Source organism: Macaca fascicularis, chromosome 11 (genome assembly GCF_037993035.2).
Source record: "Macaca fascicularis isolate 582-1 chromosome 11, T2T-MFA8v1.1".
NCBI classification, from domain to species: domain Eukaryota; kingdom Metazoa; phylum Chordata; class Mammalia; order Primates; family Cercopithecidae; genus Macaca; species Macaca fascicularis.
This window is the reverse complement of record NC_088385.1, coordinates 28,926,460-28,950,341: the sequence shown is the minus strand read 5'-3', so window position 1 is coordinate 28,950,341 and position 23,882 is coordinate 28,926,460. Positions and strand designations below refer to the sequence as shown.

The 23,882-nt window shown below is 38.8% G+C and overlaps 1 protein-coding gene across 2 annotated transcripts in view; it reads right to left on the bottom strand.

Annotated features, from left to right (window-relative positions):
• The window catches only part of SSPN (sarcospan), a 38,121-nt gene extending 19,152 nt beyond the window's left edge, over positions 1–18,969 (bottom strand). Inside the window, exon 1 of one of the 2 annotated variants that reach the window (XM_005570416.3) lies at positions 18,775–18,969. Coding sequence is in view for 1 of the 2 variants with exons in the window: in XM_005570414.4 (XP_005570471.3) it covers positions 18,359–18,637 (279 nt within the window). In the remaining variant the exon portion in view is untranslated. Of the gene's footprint in view, positions 1–18,358; positions 18,734–18,774 lie in introns of those variants that run through there. The other variant, XM_005570414.4, reaches the window with a different exon arrangement.
• Positions 18,970–23,882: the final 4,913 nt, after the last annotated feature.

The window sequence follows — 23,882 nt, the reverse complement described above, 5'->3', positions numbered from 1 at the left end:
GAACAAGGTGGTGCATGCATGTTAGCTCTGGGTCTAGTGGAATGGTTCAAAACCCACCTCCACCACTTTCCAGCTGACTGACCAAGTTAACCCTTGGAGCCTCGATTTCATCATCTCTAGGATGATATTTTGCTTTCATAGTAAGGACCCACTTTTCAAAAATCTTTCCAACCACGTTGACATAGTTTGCAAATACCTAAGAGTTATAAAACTTCTTTTCCTGCCTCTATTTATTTCTGCTACAAACCTACATATAATCTACCACCCAGGAAATGCCAATCTTAGGAACTATGTCCCATGCCCAGCTGCATGTTTCTCTGATTACACTACTGTGGTTTTACAATGACAATCATTTAACTTCTGGAAAAAATGCCGTTCAATTAAAACTATTTTCTGGCCATATGAGATCCTCAAGTTAATATTACTTTTTTAGAAAACACAATTGTTTCAGCCAAACTTAGTGTGCAGATATTCACGGCGAATTCCAAAAATAATAGGGGTGCAAATATCAAGTGAAGAGTTTACGGCAGAACTGACCACCAAGAGGAGGGGAGCATTGTAACAATCTGTCTGTCTCTAAACACTAACATTAGTGGACCAGCATTAAAACTCAGAGCACTAATTATAACCTTGAAAAAAAAAATGTTTTTTCTTCGTTTTATCTAACCAAGCTCAAAATAGAAGCTTCTTTTTCACTGTGAACAAAACTGTAGCTAGCAACAATTTTTTATATCTAGGAAGCTTTGCGAATGACTACTTTATTTGACCTATGATATATCTGGAAGATTTTCAATGCCTTTTCATTTGTCTTAGGAATCGCCAACCCCAGAGCTTCACTGATTTTACTTTTTTTTTTTTTTTTTTTTTTTTGCCATTAGAGTAAAAGTTGCCGATGAAAAGCTCTAGTGCAGAAATCCTATTCATGGAAGAATAAGTTCTGCCTGCCCACAAGGGGTTTGGGTTTCGACACAGAGCCTCATCTGGTCATTTCCACATCTTTCTGGGGAGTTGGGGGAAACAATTTGTAATATTGACTTTACAAAGATGACATGTGAGATTACTTTTAAAAGAGGCTGGTAGAAATCCAGGTCAAAATTTCTCAGTGAAAAGTCAATTATAGACAAGAAATTCTATCACAGAAAAGTATTTCCTTTCAGGATCTAAAGAGAAAAGACACTTGCTCAATCACACCTAAGTTTAGCCATGTTTAACACACACCCCTTTATTATTTTAACTGTCCTTCTACCTGAGGAGTTGATATCTGACAGGTCTACATCTGAATTATTGTAAATGTATGTATTTTTCATATGAGTATGCAAAGACATTCAAAGTAAACAAAAATAAATGCTAATTAATTAAAGTATAATGCAAAAGCAGGTCTTCCTCACCTACAACTTTGTTAAATTTGGATATCTTTGGAAAACACATTGTAAAAACAAAATATCTAAGAATTTATAGGCAATTTTCTTAAGAAAGTTTTGCTTATGCAATTGCCAGAAATGAGAGTGGATTCACCTGGTATGTTGTGATAAAAGTTCTGATTGGTTGGTAAAGAAGTATGGAATACTTACGTGCCAAGTCGAAGTGCTTTGTATGGCTAGATACATCCTTTCTAATTCAAAGTGGTACGTTTTGTCATTGTTTGAAACTACTTGAAAACTAGAATTTTATATAATTTTTCCCACCAAAGTTACATTGTAATTTGCATTGCTGTGTAGTTTAGCCAGATCTGTTGTCCAAGCACAGAAAGAGTGGGAGGAAAAATGTGCTCGTTAAGTGACTGCCCTGTTTCTCAGTACACATTGTGCTTTGCAGATGTTCACTTGTATCTCCTATGTTGCTTTATAGGGTATTAGAAGACGACCCAATGAAACTGATAAAAATGAGTTGCAACTTGTGACCAGCAGCTGGATGAGAGGAGTGTGAATCCCCCAAATCTTATGGATATAGTGTGCTTTCTTTGATGTTCCTGCCAAAATGAGGCTGGAAAGCTAGGAAGATCTGTAAAATGTGTGCCAACACAAAGTACTACATAAGTTCCAAAAACCTTGCTTGAAACAATTGCAAATAGCTCATCATTTTATACCAGTGAACCCAAGGCTGAGTGTTTCATCAATTTACACAAAACCAAGAAAAGAAATCTGACAACTATCCCAGTGTATGACTTACCACGGACATCTTCAAGTAGAATCACTTTGGTTTGGGTCTCGTTTTCATATTATAACACAAATTTGTGTATCTGGGTTAAGATACACATTTGATAGGAACTGCTGGGAATTCTTGCAGTTATATCCTCAAAAGACAAAATAAGCACAACCAACAGAACTGTGAAGCAATAAAGTTGGTTATGGATGAAAACTGGGCTGAACAGTCATAGGACATGAATTGTGCCTTTGACCTAAAATGTGCTTTTCTTTCCTTATCTACCCAGTGTAATGGTGCTACTCTTTCAACCATCTTGAATTCACTCACATTTATTCATCAAACCCTGCTCAGCTATCCCCACTTCCCAGAAAGTGTATCTTTTTTGTATTACTTACTTTTTATACATTAGCTCATTTTCCCCCAAACAATGCAATCAAGTAAAAAATATTACTCTATTTTATAGAAACTTGCAGCTCAGAGAGGTTAAGAAACTTGCAAGTTGATCCAAAATAAATTTCTAAAAAGCATCAAGAGGTTTTATTTCTGCATAATATTAAGGACTAAATGATAGGAAAACTCTCCCTGTCAAACGCTGGATAAAACGTAGCATCCCTTATAAGATGAGAAAACAATTAGCCCACTAGCACTGGAAGTCATCCAGAAAATTGTTCTGTCTCAACAGATGCAGGGGGGCAGTTTGAGGTTTTTCTACTACTTTCTTAGTCCTGGAACCTATTCAGATGAGAAGGTAACATGAAAGTGATCCTGAAAAAATAACCCAAAACCTGGCTGTTTCAATAAGTAAATTGTAAGGGGAGAAAGACAGAGAGACAGAGACAGAGAGAGAGAGAGAGAGAGAGAGAGAGAGAGAGAGAGAGAGACTAGAAAAGAGAGAAAAAGGATAACTTTTTGAGTAAAGGAAACATTAGAAATATATGAATCAACTGCAGTGTACAGATCTTATTGAGATCCTGATTTTGACAAACCTAGGAAGAACTAGTAATGAGCTAATCATGGATATTTGAACAGTGGTTTGATTCTATTAAGAAATTAACTTGTTAGGTGTATTATTAGTATATCGATTATTTTTTAGTTTTCATCTTTTGACTTACATAGCAAAATATTTATAAATAAAATGATATAAAAGTCTTGGATTAGTGCAAAATCATCCACTGTGTAGTGTCTGTAGTGTGTGGGTGTGAAGGAAATATAGGAGCATACAGATAAGATAAGATTGAGCATGAGTTGATAGTTATGGAGGCTGAGTGATGAGAATATAGAGGTTCATTATACAATTGTATCTGCTCTTGTGTATGCCTGAAATTTTTCATAATAAGTGAGTTAAGAAAACAAAGTGGCTCTAGGTCTATAACACCACTGGGACACATGGCAAGACAAACCCGTCTGGAAGGGTTGTATTCTCAAATAGGCTATACCAAGTTATCATACCTAAGCCTCTTGGAAGATGAACTCACAAACCAAAATTAGCAAACACTTGAAGAATTAATTATTAGTGAAGGCCAACTCTTACATGCATGTACATGTACACACACACACACACACACACACACACACACACTTTGTAGGGACATGGATGAAGCCGGAAACAATCATTCTCAGCAAACTATCACAAGGACAGAAAAACAAACACCGCAAGTTCTCACTCATAGGTGAAAGTTGAACAATGAGAACACTTGGACACAGGAAGGGGAACATCACACACCGTGACCTGTCATGGGGTGGGGGAAGGGTGAAGGGATAGCATTAGGAGATATACCTAATGTAAATGATGAGTTACTGGGTGCAGCACACCAACATGGCACATGTATACATATGTAACAAACCTGCACGCTGTGCACATGTACCCTAGAACTTAAACTATAATTAAAAAAAAAAGAATTAGAGCTATAAGAATTCCAAATAATGGAAGTAATGAACAGAGCCTATAAAAAGTACATTCAAAACAATTAAAGACATGAAGGAAGGAAATGAAAACATAAAGAACAGGGCAATTTTTGAAGCACCAGGAATATATGAAAATAACATCAGTAACAACATCAGTGAGTTCTAGAAATGAAAAATTAAAATTGCTAGAAGGAAGAACTCAATGGACAGGTAAAAGGCAGATTAAACCTAAATGAAGAAGGGAATAGTGAACCAGAAGATCTGAGAAAATAACCCAAGATACAGCACAGAGAGATAAAGAGAGATGAAACATACTAGACAGGATAAGAAATATGGAGGGAGAATAAGAAGGTTCTAAATATACATCTGACAGCGATTCCAGGCAAATGGATCAAAGAGAAGGGAGAACCAATATTAGGGAAAAAAAGGCTCAAATTTTTTCAGAATTCATGAAAAACCCAAAAATCTTAGATTCAGGAAACATAGCCAGTCCCTAGTAGGATTAACAAAAGCCAAATCCACTTTTAGACATACTGTAGCAAACTGTAGAAACCAAAAACAGAGAGAAAATCTGTAAAGCAACCAGAAGGGGCATGTTTCCTCTAAAGGAACAACAATTAGATGTTTGGCAAATGTCTTAGCAACAATAACTGAAGTCCAGTGATAATAGGATAATATTTCCAAAAAACTGAGAGAAAATAGCTGTCAACCTAGGACCAGAGGAACGTTTTATAATCATTAACTTGTATGTAGCTATTAAGTGGACTAAAAATGTTACATGAAAATGGGCAGAATTATAAGGAGAAATAAAACCACATAATTTTAGGACATTTAACTCACATCTCTCAGTAACCTTTAGATGAAGCAGTAATGATGTAGAAGCTGAAAAAACATGACTAACAAGCTTAATTTTAAAATTGAGTATAGAACTTTAAACCCCAAAATGAGAGAATCCACATTTTTTCCAAGCATTCATGAACTGTTTATAAAAATTAGTCACAAAATAAGTCTAATCAAATATCCAATAATTGATATGAAAAACACATGAACTGAGTATAAAGCAATTAAAGTAAACTCAATAATCAAAAGAATAGATAAAAGACATTAGAGAAGACCCAAATAAATGGTGAGATCATCTTTGGTCATGTATAGAAAGTACAAATCCCAGGAAATTACCAAAACTATTTTTCTTGGAACTTGAAAAGCCCATTCTAAAGTGTATATGCAAGAGAAAATGGCTAAGATTCACCAAGAAAATTTTGAAGAAGAATAAAATGAAGGAGGATGGGTTGGGGTGGGCTGCTTATCCTATCATCTTTATAACAAGATGCATTATAGCATTATTTTAATTTAGACAATGGTATTGGCATAGTGATAGCCAAATAAAACAATAGAACTAAGGAAAGTCACAAAGCAAATCTAATATGGAAACTTGACAGATGATAAATGAGTGTAACAGATCAGTGTGAAAAGGACTGATTATTTATTAAATGGTGCTAAAACAATTATCAATCCATGTGAGAAAAAAATACATAGACCTTTCACATCATTGCAAAAAGTTAAACCACTTATAATAAAGATATGAATGCCCAAAAGCAAACCTTTAACATTTTTAGAAAATGGAATAGAAAAGTATTTTTATAGCCTTGGAGTAGGGAAAAATTTCTTTAAGCTATATCAAATCCATAAAAAAGGAATTGATACATATAAATATATTAAGATCAAATCTTTTTTCATAACAAAAACACCATAAATAAAAGACATGATACCAACCAGAAAAAGATATTTGTAGTACCTAAAACCACAAAGATTATGTAACAAAAGTAACAAATCCTATAAATAAATAAGAAACAAACAACCCATGGAAAATATTTTTGAATAAATAAATCATAGAAAACAAAATAAAATGGCCAATCAACATAAAATAAGCCCAAAATGCAAATTAAAACAAGATACCATTGCACACAAATAAGATAGGTAAAGAACCCTGATTTACCATTGGTGCAGGTGAGGTGTAAGTTAGTTCAATTTGGATTTGTGGTAGTGACTTGGCAATATCTAGAAATTTGACAATGCCTATATCTTATGACCCAACAATTTGACCTCTAGGAATACGCCTTAATAAGACTTTAAAACATGTGCACAGCGAGTCATAAACAAGAATATCCACTGTTAACACTGTAATTGCAAAATAAAAAATCATTTTTGAAAACAATTTCTCTTCAACAGGAGAATGCATAAATTAACTGTTATATATCCCCCCACCACCACTTTTTTTTGAGACAGGGTCTTGCTCTGTTGCCCAGGCTGAAGTGCAGTGGTGCAATCATGGCTCACCACTGTCTTAATCTCCCAGGTTCACATGATCCTCCCACCTCAGCCTCCTGAGTAGCTGGAACAACAGGCACATGCCACCACACCCAGCTAATTTTTGTATGTTTTTGTAGAGACAGGGTTTTGCCATGTTGCCCAGGCTTGAACTCCTAGGCTCAAGCAATCCTCCCGCCTTGGCCTCCCAATGTGCTGGGATTACAGGTGTTAGCCACTGTATCTGGCCAATGCTGTATATTCCTAACAGTGAAATTCAGTACAGCAAACATTAATGAATGGTATCTGTGTACTATTATAAATAAATCTCAAAAACGATGTTGAGCAGAAATGATAGGATACTATCTGTATAAAAATTAAAATATGATGTGTTGGTTATGGATATATACATATTTTCCAAGTATGAAAACAGGCTTAGGCATAAAAAATACCAAATTCAGGATAGTACATATCTCTGGGGAAGATGGGAGGGGTAGGGGAATTTGATTAAGAAACAAAACACAGGGGACTTCAATGCAATATAGTGTTTTCCTTCTTAAAAAGTAAAAAAAGCAATTATTACAAAATATTTAAATTTAGCACAGCTAGGAATGGATAAATGGGCATTTTATTATTTTCTATGTTATTATGCAATTTAAATGTTTATAATTTTAAAAATCATAGAATTGCACAGAATTACTGACGTTTGTTCAAATTCATACAGAAATGAAAATTTAAAAATCATTACCAAACATTTTTTGGAAAATGATTCTACATTGTTAGTAGAGCCAGAATTCTACCCATACTCCTAAGCTGGAGCCACTCCTCAAATTTCAAACCCTCTCTCCTTTCCTTTTCTGATCTTACCCTGAGGGTTCATCACGTTCTTCTCTGTGCTAGCACAGTACATTGTTTAAGGCACCACCTTGGCATTTTGTGTTTAAAACTAAATTGCAGTTAGTTGTACCTGTGTTCCCTCACCCAGGGACTAAGCTCCTGGGGGCACTATACCTGGCGTCTGAAAATACAGAGGGAGAGTGGCTAGGGCGTGAGACGGTTCTGTTTCACCAGTAAGCACCCTTCTATAGGCTTCTGATATGTTTCTTCTCAACCTCCTAACTCACTCTTGGGATGACTTACCAGAAACTAATCACCAAGTTCCATAAATACTTATTCTTGCAAAATAATCAATTTCCAAAGAATGTAAGAGAATCAAAGATTGTGTTCCAGCCTTTCTCATGAATCAACAGGAGGGGCAGAATGGTTACAAACAGTATTTGTGGGAAGAAATAAACAATCCATAGTTTATTTGTTTCACTTGAGGATTTTTCAAGCCCTCAGAAGAGGGAAAGGAATCTTGCTGATGTGGACTGAGCCTACCCCAGTGGTAGAGTCATGGGCTGGATTTCATTGCTTAGCCATAATTAAGTCAGTTCTCAAATTAGGTCCCATTCTAGAAATCACTGCAGAGATAATTCTACATTAAACTTCTGGGTTCATATATGTCTAATAGTGCAATAAATATAAACATATTAAATAGCACGGTGCATAGAAATTGTACAGTAAATCAATATAAATTGAATTACGTAATATTGGAATGGGAGTATAAATGAGAGAACCATCTTGTTCAACCTTTAAAAATATTATCAAGTGGCTTTTCTAATTGAGAGCACTTTATGAAAAACAGTGTAAGGGAACATAAAGTAATAGATATTATAATATTACTTCTCCTTTGAAAGTGTTTTGTCCTTTTCAACATGAGGAGGTCAGTGTCCCCAAGCAGCCTGCAGCCTCTCCCACGTTTCCCCCTCGCCTCCCATGGCAACACGGGTTAGCCAGACACTGAGCTTTTTGTGATGTGTGTGTGAGGACAGAGAGAAGGGGAGCAAAGCTTCAGGGAGGTCTTGAGGTGGAAAAATTTGTGACGCACACGATTTGGTGACTGAAGAAGAATTCTTTCTTGAGGGTTGTATAACACAATAGTCATGGTCACCCTATGTGCATTTAAAAATTCCTAGTTGGTCTCGAGCCCTTAATGCACACCAAAACCCTTTAAGAGGCTTCTCAAGCTACTTGTTCACGGAAAGATTATGAGACGAAGCCAACCTGTGTGGGTTTGGTCCTTCTGTTTCAGAACCTGACTAGCAAAGAGCCTGGGAGAAGTACATAAACTTATTGAACATGTAACTCATAAACTAAAAGATTCAAATTCTGTACACAGAATTCTGTATGCAGTCATGAAGAAATCCCTTCTCATTTATGATCATATGTTTGCCTTAAGGAGTCTGAGTTTGCCCTCTTCACTGCCTTGGGTGCCCCACTGTCTTCCTGAGGTAGGCACAGTCCTCCTGCAAGTTTCTCCCTGAGAGAAGAGCACCTCCATCCTCCAACAGAATTGATGAGGACTGAAATGCTGTTGCCCTTATCTTAGAAAATGCCTCCTTCATAGCTTTCCTGGCATAGCTAAATGTGAGATGGGGCTAAGCCTGTGAGATCAGGCTAATGGCCTGATATGCATGCCACACCTGATACTTCAGAAGGAAGCCAGCCAGGGAAATGTTTTTCTCCCCACCTAGTAATAAAGCTAAAACTCTCTCCCTCGTCAAAGTCTAGTTAACACATTAGCAGCCCTTGCCCCCTTTTCTGGTCTCCGGTCATTATCTTCCATATGAAAGAGAGGGCTTGATAATAACATATCTAAAAGGGGTTTTTAATTGCTCCTTACAATGAATGCTGAATCTAACGCTTTAAAAACAACTGAGTGGGATGCCACTTAAAAGCACATCCTCCAGGTTTCTCACCACTTCTCTCAGTACCATGGCACTCCTAGCCAGGGGAGAGTTGCTCATTTCTGCAAAGATTAGAAGCAGGTCCAACAGAACTTCTTCAGCAGAATCTGAGAACGCTCATTTGTGAACAAACTGTTTGCTTTCCAATGTCCTGTCACTTACTGGACTTTTGCCAGCCCCAGGAAACACCGTACTGAAACATTCACATTTATGAAATTCATAATTAAGAGAGGACTGTGGCTCTAGCAACATTAGGTCAGAGAGCATTGACTTTAAATAAGATCAAAAATCAAACTGGAGAGTTTACAGTATCCCATTGTTGCCATGCCTTTTCGTTTTGGAACTGAGATTGGATCAATTGTTACAAAAGGCTGCATGTTTTAGTTTTCCCTGGTCTTTCCCTCTTGGGTGACTTGGGTTTCTGCAATAGAGTACTTAGTGAAGGAAAAGCAGAGCCCAACTCAGGACTTCTTAAGTGAGTGAACAGAATCCAATGAGAAGCCCTTAAATGTGTGTCAAAGTGAAGATCTACCAAAGAGCGAAGGCACCTACTGAAGACTATTACCTCATAAGGTTCAAAGGGAGGGTAGGGGGTGCCCACAGTGTGCGATCACTACTCCCCACAGGACAGCAGGCTTGATCAATGGCTGAACATATAAGCATTTCCCAACCATACCACTCAGCCAGCCGCCTTTGTGTCAGAAGCCAAAGCATCCTTAAGCTACATCTTGACATCAGGGTACTCCCTGGAGCATAAAGAAATGAAGGAATTTACAGCATGGAGTTTCCTAAGCCTTAAAGAGTTAATGCAGCAAAGGAAATGCCTAAGTTAACCTTAGGATTGTATTCACTAGCTAGATTTACTTGATTTTATTTTTACAGAAATTTGACAAAAGAAGCAATCTGTAAATGCAATGAAAACAACCTCCTCCATATGTCTCACTACTGGCATGAGCACAGAGCCACACCACCCCATCGTACCTCCACGTGTCAGTTTACTGGCTCAGAATCCCTATCAGAAACACTCAGACTTCTAGCTGTTCCAAGAAAGCCGTAGGGCTTTCAATAATAAGCTGTGAAACGAGCTTAAGAATCACTGATTCTTAAGGGCAAATGTATAACCCTCACCGGAAGTGCTATGGACTGAACTGTGTCCCCCTAAGTTCCTATGTTGAAGTTCTAACCGCAAAAGTAACTATATTTGAAGATAGGGCTTTTAGGAGGTAATTAAGGCTAAATAAGATCTTAAGCATGGGGTCCTAATCCAACAGGACTGCAGGATTCATGAGAGGGGAAGAGAACGAGATCTCTTCCTCTCTTCACATGCATGAACTGAGAAAGGACCATGTGAGCACACAGCAGGAAGGCAGCCGCCTGCAAGCCAGGAAGAGAACCCTACCCAGCCCCTAACCATGCTGACACCCTGATCTTGGACTTCCAGTCTCCAGAACTGTGAGAAAATGAATGTTTGCTGTTTAAGCCACCCAGTCTACAGTATCTTGTTATAGCAGCCTGAGCCGACTAAGACAGAAAGAAAAATGTATTTTAGTTAATGCCATATGTGTAGGTGTACACATATGAATTTTAAAATTAACCAGGGTGATGGAGTGAGCTGCTTCACTCAGGCATCTGAGAGTTACTCTTGCCAAGTTTTATCTCAATACACAGAGATCTGAGACTGTATCCAAACCATCTGAAAGAGGGTGTGCCTATGGAATAGGTTTTTATATAGCTTATGCTGTAAAGCCTGTTCCCAGCATCTATTTTTTTTAAAAGAAGTTCACTGTAAGCTTATGAACTCATCGTGATAAACCTAGACTTGAACATTCACAGCAAATAATAACTGGAAGGTTAAACTATGACATCATGAGGTCCCATCCAGCTCTGGATTTTGATGGACTTTTTTTGACCAGTACTTCCTTAGTTTGCCAGGATGGAAGACCTAAAAATGAACTGCATTTTGCAGTGAATTATACCTAATTAAAGTTTAATGACTAGATTACATTCCTGTCTGATATGATTTGGTTCTGTGTCCCCACCCAAATCTCTCTCGAATTGTAATCCCCACGTGTTGAGGGGGAACCTGGTGGAAGCTGGTTTGATCATGGGGGTGGTTCCCCCTATGCTGTTCTCGTGATAGTCAGTGAGTTCTCATGAGATCTAATGGTTTACAAGCGGCAGTTTCCCCAGTGCTTTCTCTCCTGCAGCCATATAAGACATGACTTTCTTCTCCTTTGCCTCTGCCATGATTGTAAGTTTCCTGAGGCCTCCTCAGCCACGTGGAATGGTTAGTCAATTAAACTTCCTTTCTTTATAAATCAATCAGTCTCAGGTACTATCTTTACAGCAGTGTGAGAACAGACTAATACACTGTCCTACAGTAACATAGAAACATATATGCTGAACTCTTCAACATAACCTTTGTCTTTCCTTTTAATGTTATCATTAACCCTTTTGGGCACAGTACAACCAAGTGGATCCAGTGAAAGAACACCCCTTAATAGAAATGTCTCAGATACAGCTAAAGGCAAGAGCAAGTCTCGAAAACATCCATTTTCTCAGACCACATTGAAAGAGGAGGTCATATTGGCAATTTAGCTATTCAACTGTTAGACTAAACATTAGTGAAATCTATGCCATTGCTTTCTTCATAAAAGGTGAGAGTGGTAATATCAACATCTAGCATTCAGTCACATCAATCCTAATACGTCCTATTCTAGTTAGAAGAGTGCAAAATAAGTCAAATGACCTTCCTGAGTTCTGCCATTTTATAACATGAAATAAAAAATCTAAGTAATGCTAAGTTAATATGTTCTGAATTATTCTAGAATCCAGAAGCCAAAATGGAATAATAACACATTCCTTACCATTACCTCATAGTTGTCTTAAATGTCATAAATAAATTTGTCTGTGTTTGAATATACAACTACAGTCAGCCCTTTGTATCAGTGGGTTCCATATCTATGAATTTAATCAACCACGGATCGAAAACATTTGGACAAAAAAAGGATGATTGCATCTGTGTTGAACATGTACAGACTTTCTCATGTCATTATTCCCTAAATAATATAGTATGTCAACTGTTTACACAGTATTTACATTGTATTAGGTATTATAAGTAATCTAGAAATGATTTAAAGTATATGGTAGGATGTGCATAAATTATATGCAAATACTACACCAGTTTATAGCAGGGACTTGAGTATCTGTGAATTTTGGTATCAGGAGTCCCAGAACCAATCCCCTGCAGATACTAAGGGGTGACTGTATGTAGTTTAAAAATGGGTATATGCATGTTCAAACACAAGCTCTGATAATGGCAAGTATGGAATAAATAGATTTCAATTCAACATTTATTAACTATCCATTATGTGTCAGGGAATATATAGTGGCCCTGAGAATATTACTTAAAGTAAGAGAATGAATTATTTTATTTTTCATTTGATTATCCCAAAATCTATGTGCCAGTATTTCTATCAAAAAATTAAATCCAAAATGATGACTGACATCTCAAAAGCTTGCAGACATTAACTTTCTGAGTTGAATATATCCACAACACAGGATTGAAAAACATCAGAACCTGCCCCTTCTCCTCCTTATTTCAAACGAAAAAAAAGGAAGAAGATTTAGGGACAACTTCGTCATTATATATAAGCACTCTCTTGGCCTTTGCATATCAGGCTTAGTATAAGGCTGTAAGTAGAGGTGAAAACACATTTCTCCTGCTGATCCTGAACATCTAATGATTTTACTCAATCTTAACCTATCTTATTCTTTATTCTATTCCTGAAATTCTTTCAGGAAACATTTCGCCAAATTCTTTCTTTCTTTCTTTCTTTTTTTTTTTTTTCTGTTACGGGGTCTCACTCTGTTGCCCAGGCTGGAGTGCAGTGGTGCAATCTCAGCTCACTGCAACCTCTGCCTCCCTAGCTCAAGTGATCCTCCCACCTCAGCCTCCCAATTAGCTGGGACTGCAGGTGGGTGCCACCACACCCAGCTAAATTTTTGTATTTTTGGTAGAGATGGGATTTTGCCATGTTGCCCAGGCTGGTCTCAAAATCCTGAGCTCGTGCAATTTGCCTGCCTAGGCCTCCCAAAGTGCCAGGATTACAGGTGTAAGACAATGTGCCCAGCCTCACCAAATTCTTGAATATTCCATTTTATTTCCATATATATTAAAATTAACTTCTTTTGCCAAAATAATTCAATTGCATTCCATTTTTATACTTACTATGAGAACTTCCTATGCCTATAAGATAATTTTCCTGTCATTATTGTTCTATGTATTCAGTGGAGATTGAGATGGGCCATGTAATTATCTCTCCTCAGTTCCTAACAATCCTGTGGCAGTTGCCATAATAAAAATTATTTCCCAGGGATACCAGGGATGCTACACTATATTTTGGAAGCATAATAAAGTCCCAAAATGAAGAATAATCTGTTACTATGCAGTGTACGCCTAAAAATGTAATTCCAGATTAAAATTTTCAAATGTCAGTACACCTCTATAGAAAGTTAACACCACATTTAGCTTCTTGACTTGAGGGTTTATCCCATACCCTAATGCCAAACCTTTCTCTCTTCTAGTTACTTTTTGTAACTATGATCAAACCATTTAGCTAAATTATTAACTTACTTTCTCTACTTATAAAATCTGGATAACAATCACATTTGTTTGTTATTTGCTACATGTCATATGTCTACTTGTGAGTTTCGTGGTATATTCTGCTTTAAAATAAATGACCACCCAATTTCCCCTTCCATTAAGGCAAGACTTAAAATCAGTTTTTAAAACCTGAATAAACCTGCAACTTGAATTTCTTAGGATAAGTTCACATATGAAAGCTGTTACTGAAATTTTTGACAGGACTTTTAATCATTACAGATTCGTGTGATGAGTTTTACGAATGGCATTAAATAAAAGAAATATTCTTCCCTTTCTTTTAAGCCCTTGCCTTAAACTTTCCAATCTGATTAATACGGTATTTATCTCAGGGTGTTTATTCCACTGAGTGGGGTATGGGAGCAATGGAGGGAGAGTGGGGGAAGTTAAAAAGCACAATAAGGCAAAGAAATTCCTACTTTCCATGGGAATATTCCCTACAAGGGCCAAGAGAATATTGAATACTAAGTATTTTCACTGGGGATGAGACGCAAGAGTTTGCACTTAAATTGACTTTGGAGTAGAGATGCCAAAGCAAATAAATCACTGCAAGTGGAATACTTTGAAAGGTAAATGGGTCTTAACAATATTTGTGTAGGTTAAATTTTCTAATCGGAAGTATTCATTACTGTCAGATATAATAAGGGCATGTGTCCATCAGGATCTGGAGATCTCCTCCAGGTAGCTGATTCATTATTTTTAGGCCATTGCGTAGCACAGCAGACACCCTCCCCAGATGTTACTGAATGAAGAAGGGAAAACAAAAGGTTAAGCATGCAATGCTTTACCTAAACTAAAACGGTATTCATTTGAGTGAGAAGTAAAATCCTCAAAGTCCTTAGATTACTTCAATCCTTACACACTTTTCATCAATAAGAATTCCAGAAAAATGAGCAAACTTGAATTCCCATCTGACTTAGCTACTAAAGCCATTAACAGAATAAAATGCAGAACAAACTTCTTTGTCCTAGGATGCCCTGTACCCAGCCAAGTGAATCCTCAAAAGTTGCTATTTCACTTTGTTTTGTCATTGCGGTATGACTTACATCCCTGAAACCATCTATAAAGAATTATAAGACATGAACAGCACTTTTACAAGTTACATAGTCTCCATAGTGACTCCATTCTGGGGTTTCCCCCCACCCCTTACAGTAATCTTTTGTAATCAAAGTAAAAAGACTTCAATCATCTTTTGACTGGGGATTGGAGTCACATTTATGGATAGATAAAAAATGACCTATTTGTTTTTCTAAAATTCCACTGGACATAAATTTCTGATCATAGATCACCAAGGGCCTCTTTAGTCTGTAACCACACCTTGAATATACATCAAGTCAGTCAGGCATTGGTCAAAGAAAAGTCACCTAAGTGGATATAGCCTATATAACCATATATCCAGGTTCTGTTAAGAAAATGGCAATCCCTAAATTCCAAGTTAATGGGATAGTGGCCCCTGTAAAATTAAGTGATAACCACATGAGAAGAGGCAACCAGAAAAAGGGGAAACAGAAGAGTGGAACATGGAAAGTTGTAGATGGCGTGGGTGCCTCCCTCAGCTTGACTTCAGCCTACATCCTGGGGCTAGTGTGACTCAGCCTCAGCCCCAGCGATGGGCTTGGATTGCTTTGGTTTGGTGGGGCTCCTGAACAGGGAAAACTGATATAACCCAGCAGGATATACCAGCCCTGAATCACTGCATATCCCAAAGGAAAAATGACCTTGAGGAGGCCACTCTCCTCCAAGTTCCTTTTTATAAACCTCCAGAAAGATTCAGAAAGTACTGGACCAATCAAATACCACTGCGATTGCTAAATAGTGACTTGGCTGAGAACAGAGAAAGGTGAGACAGCCAAACTGATATTTTCTTCAGGGTTCAAACTAGTCTTGGAAATGTAGCAAGTCAAAAATGATAGTTTTGCAAGTCTAGAGATGAAATAAAGCCACCTTTCCTCTGAAGAGTGACACCACCAGTGACTGCTTCCCAAGCAGCTGATAAGTAAAGCTAACTCATTGAACCATGCCATTTGTTGGCACTATTTTAAGTGCTTTACATGTATTAATTTATTTCATCCTCAAAGCAACCCGAAAAGGTAGGAATTATTATCATCCTGATTTGGTTAGTAAAGAAATGGAAACCTAGAGAAGTCAAGTAACTTGTCCAAAATTATTCGGCACACAAGTTAGGGGTGGCGGCGCACGCCCGTAATTCCAGCCACTTAGGAGGCTGAAGCACAAGAATCTCTTGAACCTGGGAGGGGGAGGTTGCAGTGAGCCAAAATCATGCCACAGCACTCCAGCCTGGGTGACAGAACAAGTCTCTGTCTCCAAAAAAAACCCCAAAACCCAAAGTTATTCGGCACACAGTGGCTGAGCTAGGGCTCAACACCAGGTGTGGTGCGTACACATCTGCACTTCGCCATCTGCCTTGCTTCTTTTCCCTTCCCTGAAAGCTTGGAAGAGTGCCCCGTGACCAACCACAGACAGCGTGGTGGGGACAAGCAGACCGTGGTGTCTGTGTGAGACAGTGACACATTGCCCAAATTCTGGCCCTGCTAGGATGACAGTTGCTCCTGGCCTGGTTTCTCAGAGACCCTCCTCACTAGTCTCGGGACATCTCTACTAGCTGCTCTGCTCTACATAGCTTCTCAGCTGAAAGAAAATCTAAGATGACAGATTTCATGAGGGCTATGTACTGAGAGCAAACTTCAAATGAATCCTAGATGATAAAAAAGAAAACCAGAAAGAGCAGAGACCTGGCTGTATATAATGCCCTTTGTGCAACACCCAGGGAGCTTCCAGGGCAATTAGAAACATCATTTCCCCCAGGAGATTTAGTTCATAACATTTCTGGGTTGCACGGTTCGTATGTTCATGCCTTAAACCTTAAAATAGGTTTTTTCTCTATCTAATTTACCTCTTTGGTGCTAAGCTTTTTGAAGTTGCAATAAAGAAAGGATGGGGAACACATTCGCAAATGATATTTAAAAACATTGAATGAAAGAGCTTCATTCTTTGTTTTAATTCCCCTGGCATTAAAGGCCAGACATTTTTCCCCCTGGGTATGTGGATAGTCATTGAGGTGTCTGAAATACCCAGTATATCTTACTGAAAAGCTATTTTTAAAATCACTTGATTTAGAAAACTCCAATCATGATAATTTCATGGGAATTCTTAGCACAAAAATTAAAGTTTTAAATTACTATGCAAAAATTTGTGTATTCAAATAATCTTAATTAGGAAATACCTCCATCAATGCATATATATCAGGTCTCTCTAATGTCTGTCCGTGATACAAAATTATTTTGAGGGATGTTTTGTGAGTTATAGTTCCTGTGGTCAGTAATAGCAGTAAGGATGCAATATGAGACTAGGAGTCAAAAATGTCATTTCTAGTCTTTCCTGATTCGACCACATTCAATCTCTGGGCTTGAGAATGTCATCTAACTTCTCTTAGCCTATTTCCTCACATCCGAAAGGAATAACAATTCCCACTTCAAAGTGTTGTTTCATGGGTCAAATGAAATAACGCATGTGAAAGAGTTTAATAAGCTACAAGACACTGTAATATAACATAATATTAAAGTTACAAACCAAATGTGGTGGCAGCGTGGTTCAATGAGGAAAATGCAGATATAGTCTAGCATAAAAAGCAATCAGCATGGCTGAATGCTTTACTCACTCATGACCCTGGGTGAGTCTGGCGTGGGTTCTCTCATTTGAGAAATGAGAATGATTAAAACGATCCCATCAGGATGATGTGGGGATTAGAAATAATACATGTAAGGCCTCTAGCAGGGCGTGCACACAGTAGGTATTCAATAAGTGGCACCCGTTTTACATTAAAGAATTCATTTAACCAAGCCAAGTATGCTATACGTTTCAACACTCACAACAGCTGAGTACTGTTCTACTTAGAACAGTACATCCATTAGGGGAGTCCCAAATATACTTCTGCCATGGCCAGCGCCCTAAGTTTATCCCACTTTAGACTCCAGTGGATTAAGGCTGTGCTTGCTGTATTCGCATTTCCTGCCTTAGCCCATCATTTCATGAAACTTACTAATGGAGCTTCAGTTTAAAACATAAAATGAATGCTACTCAATGTGGCAACTCCAAGTACAGGCTTTCTCCTCTGCTGCTTTTACTAGATGAACTTAATTCACTTTTTGCCACTTGCTTAAGGACAGGGGTGGGGTCTGGTAATAGGATAAGGAAAAAGCCCGAATGAATCTGCTGTTGTTATTGAGGTTGTTCAGTCTGACCAAAATAAGCAGCTTTTGAAATGAACTCCCCCGCTTCAGAGCGTCAGAGTCAGGCCCCGTGCAGGCTCTGGGAGCGGCGAGCAGGAGAGGGGCAGGAGTTCTATCGCGTCCAGCCGTGCCCCGCCCGGGAAAACCCAGTGCCCCACGCATCAGTCACCAAGCAGAGCGCGAGTTAGAGGAGTGAACCCGGGGAAGGGCACATGCAGCTGGGTTAGTCTCAACTCGACCATGCGACTTCGCATTCCTGTTTGGCAAACGCGCTTAGGCAAAACAGACTCGATGCTTACAATGATCCCAGCCCAAAATGGAGTGTCCCTGACTAGCAGGGAGGAGCTGATGCTCGCCATGAGGAAGCCCACCACGGTCACGGCGATGCCCAGGGCCAGCTGCAGCAGGGCGAGCAGCAGCGGGAACCGGCAGCCGCAGCAGGTCCGGGGCTCCTCCTCCCCGCACTCCTTGGGGGCCCCCGTGCCCTTCTTCGGCTCCATGTCGTCGGGCCCAGCGGCGTCCGCGGCCGGCGGCCCCCCCTGCCTCTGCTGGCCGCGGGGCTGCTTGTTCTTGCCCATGGCGCTGCGAGGCTGGGTGGGTGGGTGCGTGTGCGGCGCCCTGGGCCCTGGAGCGCGGCGCACGGCTGGCTCGGCCTGCCCTGGTATTCGAATTATGGAGGCTGAACAAATATGGAAAACATTTGGAGCCGACTCACCGAGCCTCCAAAGGCCACGGGGAGCCCGCAGCAGAGGGGGATTCGAGGGGGGTCGCCAACTGCCAACGCGCCGGGACGCAGCGCCTGCTGGGCCCCAGGCAGGGTTTGCAGGTCGCCCGCGGGAACCGGCGCGGGTCCCTTGGCCGCCTGAGCCTGTGCACTTTAGACAGGCTGCGAGTGCGCGCGTGTGAGAGTGCGGGGTGTCTGTTTTCCTCACTCAAAACTCCAGGATTGTTTTGGTTTTGCTTTCTGTGAGGTGCAGTGCAACGTGATGAATGTTGAAATCGTTTGAGCTTAATTAATACACAGTTTAATCCAAAATAGGCATTGCTGGGCTCTAAGCTGCGAAGTCATTTCCAGAAGTTAAGTCGTTGTTACTTTCCTACAGAGGCACAGGCTCTCTTTTCTTTCTGCTCTCTGTAATCCAGCTGACAAACGAATACAGACATTTTTCGCATTTAGGTGTTTTTGAATCTTTCTAAAGATGTTAGAACTCTCTAATTGGGAACTCTCTTTCACATATATTATTAATTATTATTATTTTCCAAACAGGGGCTCACTGTGTTGCCCAGGCTGGAGTGCAGTGTCACCATCCTAGCTCACTGCAGCCTCGGACTCCTCGACTCAATAGCTTCTCTCTCCTCAGTCTCCCAAGTGGCTGGGACTACAGGCAATCGCCAACACACCTGGCTAATTTTTTTTATTTTTTCATAGAGATGGCATCTCATTATGTTGTCCAAGCTGGTCTTGAACTCCTGGTTTCAAGGGATTCTGCTGCTTCAGCTTCCTAAAGTGCTGGGATTACAGACAAGAGCCACCATGCACCTGGCCTCTCACGTGTATTTGTTTTTAAAAGCTCTGTTGGCCGGGCGCGATGGCTCATGCCTGTAATCCCAGCACTTTGGGAGGCCAAGGTGGGTGGATCACAAGATCAAGAGTTCAAGACCAGCCTGGCCAACATGATGAAACCCCGTCTCCACTAAAAATACAAAAATTAGCCAGGCATGGTGGCATGCGCCTGCAGTCCCAGCTACTTGGGAGGCTGAGGCAGGAGAATCACTTGAACCCGGGAGGCAGAGGTTGTAGTGAGCCGCGATCACGGCACTGCACTCCAGCCTGGGAGACAAAGCAAGACTCCTAGTTAGTCTTCACTCATCTCCACAACAGTGCTTAGGGGGATTGGATTGTCCATCTTAGAGACAAACACTTTTACTCAGTCAATATTTAAGAGTTATTTTTAAAGCACCTACAATGTGCTAAGATATAAAGATGTTCAAAATAGACTTGGTCCTGGCCCAAAGTCACAGAAGAAATCAATAAAACTGATTATTCTTATTCCCGCATACCTCTACTCGGTAGCACTTAGGGCAAATTTCAGTGAAACCACTAAAAAATGGTCCCATCACTTTGGGGGTATTTATATCTCCTTTGGTATGGTCATTGTAACATTCAGAAAGCTAGATTCAAAAATAAGTGACGTTGCCAAGATGTTAGGATAAAGGCTACTCCTAGGTTGTTCGCTATCAGCAAATTTAAAGAAAGTCCAACTCCCTGCTGTTTGCTTTAGAATTAGAAACTAATCATCATCAGCTCTTTTTGTAAACTGCCAAGTCCCCACAAAAGTAACTTTGAAGACAAAAAGTACGTACTTCACCCTTACTTATTTTATGATCTTCGGTGTTCTCCTTATGCCTTCCTTCTGGACCAGTGAGAAAAATAATGGTTCATGGAACAAATACATTTGCTTAGAAAACAGAATCTAAACCACACATCCCAGTCCCATGCAGAGGCAGTAGAAACAGCACTCACTCTCACCAGAGAAACAGAGTGGCTGAGGCAAGGTTATGGTCAGCTTTGAGGCCATCACACCACAAGGGGTTTCTATTGTGAACAGACAAACAAAACCAGGCATTACACCAAGATACCCACCTGACTTGGGCCTGACTGAGAAGAACCCAAATGACAAAACAAGAAAATGCTTGGTTTTCCCATGTAAATACAGTAAATATTTATAGAAAGTCAACTGACTATCTGGAATCAAGTATGTGTTGTTATTAGCTACCTATTGCTGAGTATTCTGTAACAAACACATGACTGGTGCTTTACATATTTTACTGTCACCCCTTATAACCACCTTATAATTATAGTTTCCACTTTTAAAGATGAAAAAATTCGAGTATCAGAATTATTAAGTAATTGGATTAAAGTCACTAACCTACTTATGAATGGGGGTAAGTGGAACCAGATGTGAACTCCAAAGCCAATGGTCCAGAGGATTAACTCTTTTATTAATTATTTCCTGTATGTATATTGCCTATAGGCAAACCAGTGGCTAGACTGTTTAAATTGTGATTTTAAACAATTTAATTGTCATGGGTAGCATAGTATCTATAACAGAGTTAATTACAAACTTAGACCTAAAGATGAGTACTATACAAAAATATCTTGATTCATCACCATAATATATATTTAATGGCCAAAGGAGACCATTATTCCATTAGTACTAGTTTATAACTAGATACAAGCTCTATTTGCTGACCATACTGCCAAACTGCCATGTAATTCGAAGTGAAACATTTTTAGCCTTTTCCTCAAAACCTTAAATTATATGTAAGTTTAAATAGTCAAACAAGATAATAGGATATTGCTGTACATTTGTCTTCTGAGTTTCACAACTAGTGGCTTACAGTTATAAAACAGTTGTACATATATTCTTTTTTAAAAAGCTTACTTTTAATTGCCTCACTGAGACACATTACAAATGAAAGCAATGTAAATGAACAACATCCCAGATGTATTGAAATTCTTCTAGTCTGATTACAACTGCAGACTACAATTTTCAGCCTTTGGTGGTCTAGGGAAACTCACACCTGCTCAGTTTCCCAACGGCATGGTTGAGTCTGTGTTTAAGGAGGCCTGGTCTTTGGTAACACCATGAGTTGATAGTGACGAGGATGTCATTTTCACTTAATTGATATCGGAAAGTAAAAACAAAGAGAAGTTACTGTCAAATAGTGATAGAGAGTAATCAAGGCTAAAATAGATCAGACTCTCATACGGATACAACAAATAAAACTTCCTTTTACACGTACCTTCCACTGAGAAAAAATCCTCACGTCTAGCTCATCACAGAGTTTAACAGAAATGAACCAGGTTTTTCAGTATTCATAAATTATGATGTCACCATTTTATAGGTTAAGCAATAACCTCTTCGGATATTTATATTACCGGGAAAAAAGGCACAGTAGGAACAACGTGTTTTCGGATACTCTTGGCTGCTTCCATAATTCAAAACTGACAAAGATTGTAAATTAGAAATTGCAGAAGAGTAGTTAATATATGGTTTAGATTATTTTGATCCTCTTGGGGGAGAAAACAAAATCAAGCCAGTATCTCTATCTTTGCAGTCCATCTCAAACTTAACATTATTTTCAAGTATTTATGCATCAGAAGTTCAGAACAGGGAAGATGATAACTCTTTAAAACTAGTGTGATTAACAAAATGTCCTTAGGAAACCCAAGTAGAAATAATTTTTAAACCAACATATTCTCAAACACATGATCTTACAGTCCCCAAGAACAAAAAGGGATTTAAGAAAAAAATTATTACATCTCCAAGTTTTATATCAAGCCTTTTTCATATGTAACTAAATATATGTAAAGTGTTCAATTAGATTCGATTTAAAGAAGTATCAAATACTCTGCCGAAAACAATTAGGAATTCATTTGTGATATGCAGGCTGCTGCCCCCATATGCCTTGCTGGCCTCCATACCTAAAATGACTCTAGGGATATTGCTGACCTCTGTGTGTGTATTTGTGTGTGAGTGTGTGTGTAGAACAAATTAAAGCAACTCCTATTTTTTTTATTTTCTTTATTTCTATGTCATTAATTCTAAATGTGTCTTTGGGCTCAATTTTTTCTCAGCAGAATTGACCCATTTATAATTTTTGCTTGGCAGTTTGTATTTTCAAGTTAAATATCATTTGGACAATGCAATCTTTATGGTCAACAAAGGGCTTATGACTTTCTCATTCTCTCTCTCTCTTTTTTCCCCTGGAGATGGGGTCTCACTATGTTGCCCAGGCTGGACTCAAACCTGTGCTCAAACAATACTCCCAGCTCAGCTTCCTGAGCAGCTAGGACTATAGACACATGCCACCACACCTGGCTTAACTTTTTCATTCTCTGGAGAACTATAGAAATGATAAATCTCAATCATGTAATCATGCATTTCACCTATTTTTAAGGTGCTATTTATAATACCAAATTTTTCTACATGTAATTTTGATTTTTCCACTGTATATGATACTGTAGAAATAACTAACTGTATTTTAATTGAGAAATACAGGAGAAGAATGGATAAACAAATTGTGGCATATCCATACAGTGGAATACCACTTGCTAATAAGAAAAGGGGTGAACTATTGATACAGGCAATGACTTGGATAAATCTCATTAACAGTGTGCTGAGTGAAAGAAACCAGACACAAAATAATACATACTGCATAATTCCATTTATATAAAAATTTTAGAAGGCAAAATGAATCTACCGTAATTTAAAAAGTGATTGTGGAGTTGGGAAGAGAGAATTGTCTCGAAAAGAGTAAGAGGTGACTTTCTGGGTGATGGAAGTAAGTCTTCTATATCTTAGGGGGTGACCACATGGGTGTTAGTTGTCAAAAGTCACTGAACAACACTTACGATCTGTGCATGTTATTGTATATAACAACATCTCGATTTTTTAAAGTAAAATAAAAGAGAAATACAGGGAGTCACTGGATGTCCCTCAGTAACTAACAATAGAACAAGTAGGAGGTTTTTTGTAAATTTAAGTTATCTCACCAAACTCTCCTAATGCCTCTACTGCCATTCTAGATCCTCTGCATTAATTATCTATTGCCACAATAACAAATCACCCCAATATTTAGTGGTTTGAAACAATAATTATTATTTCATGGTTTCTGTGGGTCAAATATTCAAACAGCACACAGTAGGGATGGTTTGTTTCTTCCTGTTATCTCTTGACTCTCTGCTGAAAGACTTAACGACTGGAGGCCTGCGATCAGGAGGATCCCGTCTTAGTTGAAGCAGGAAGATCTACTTCC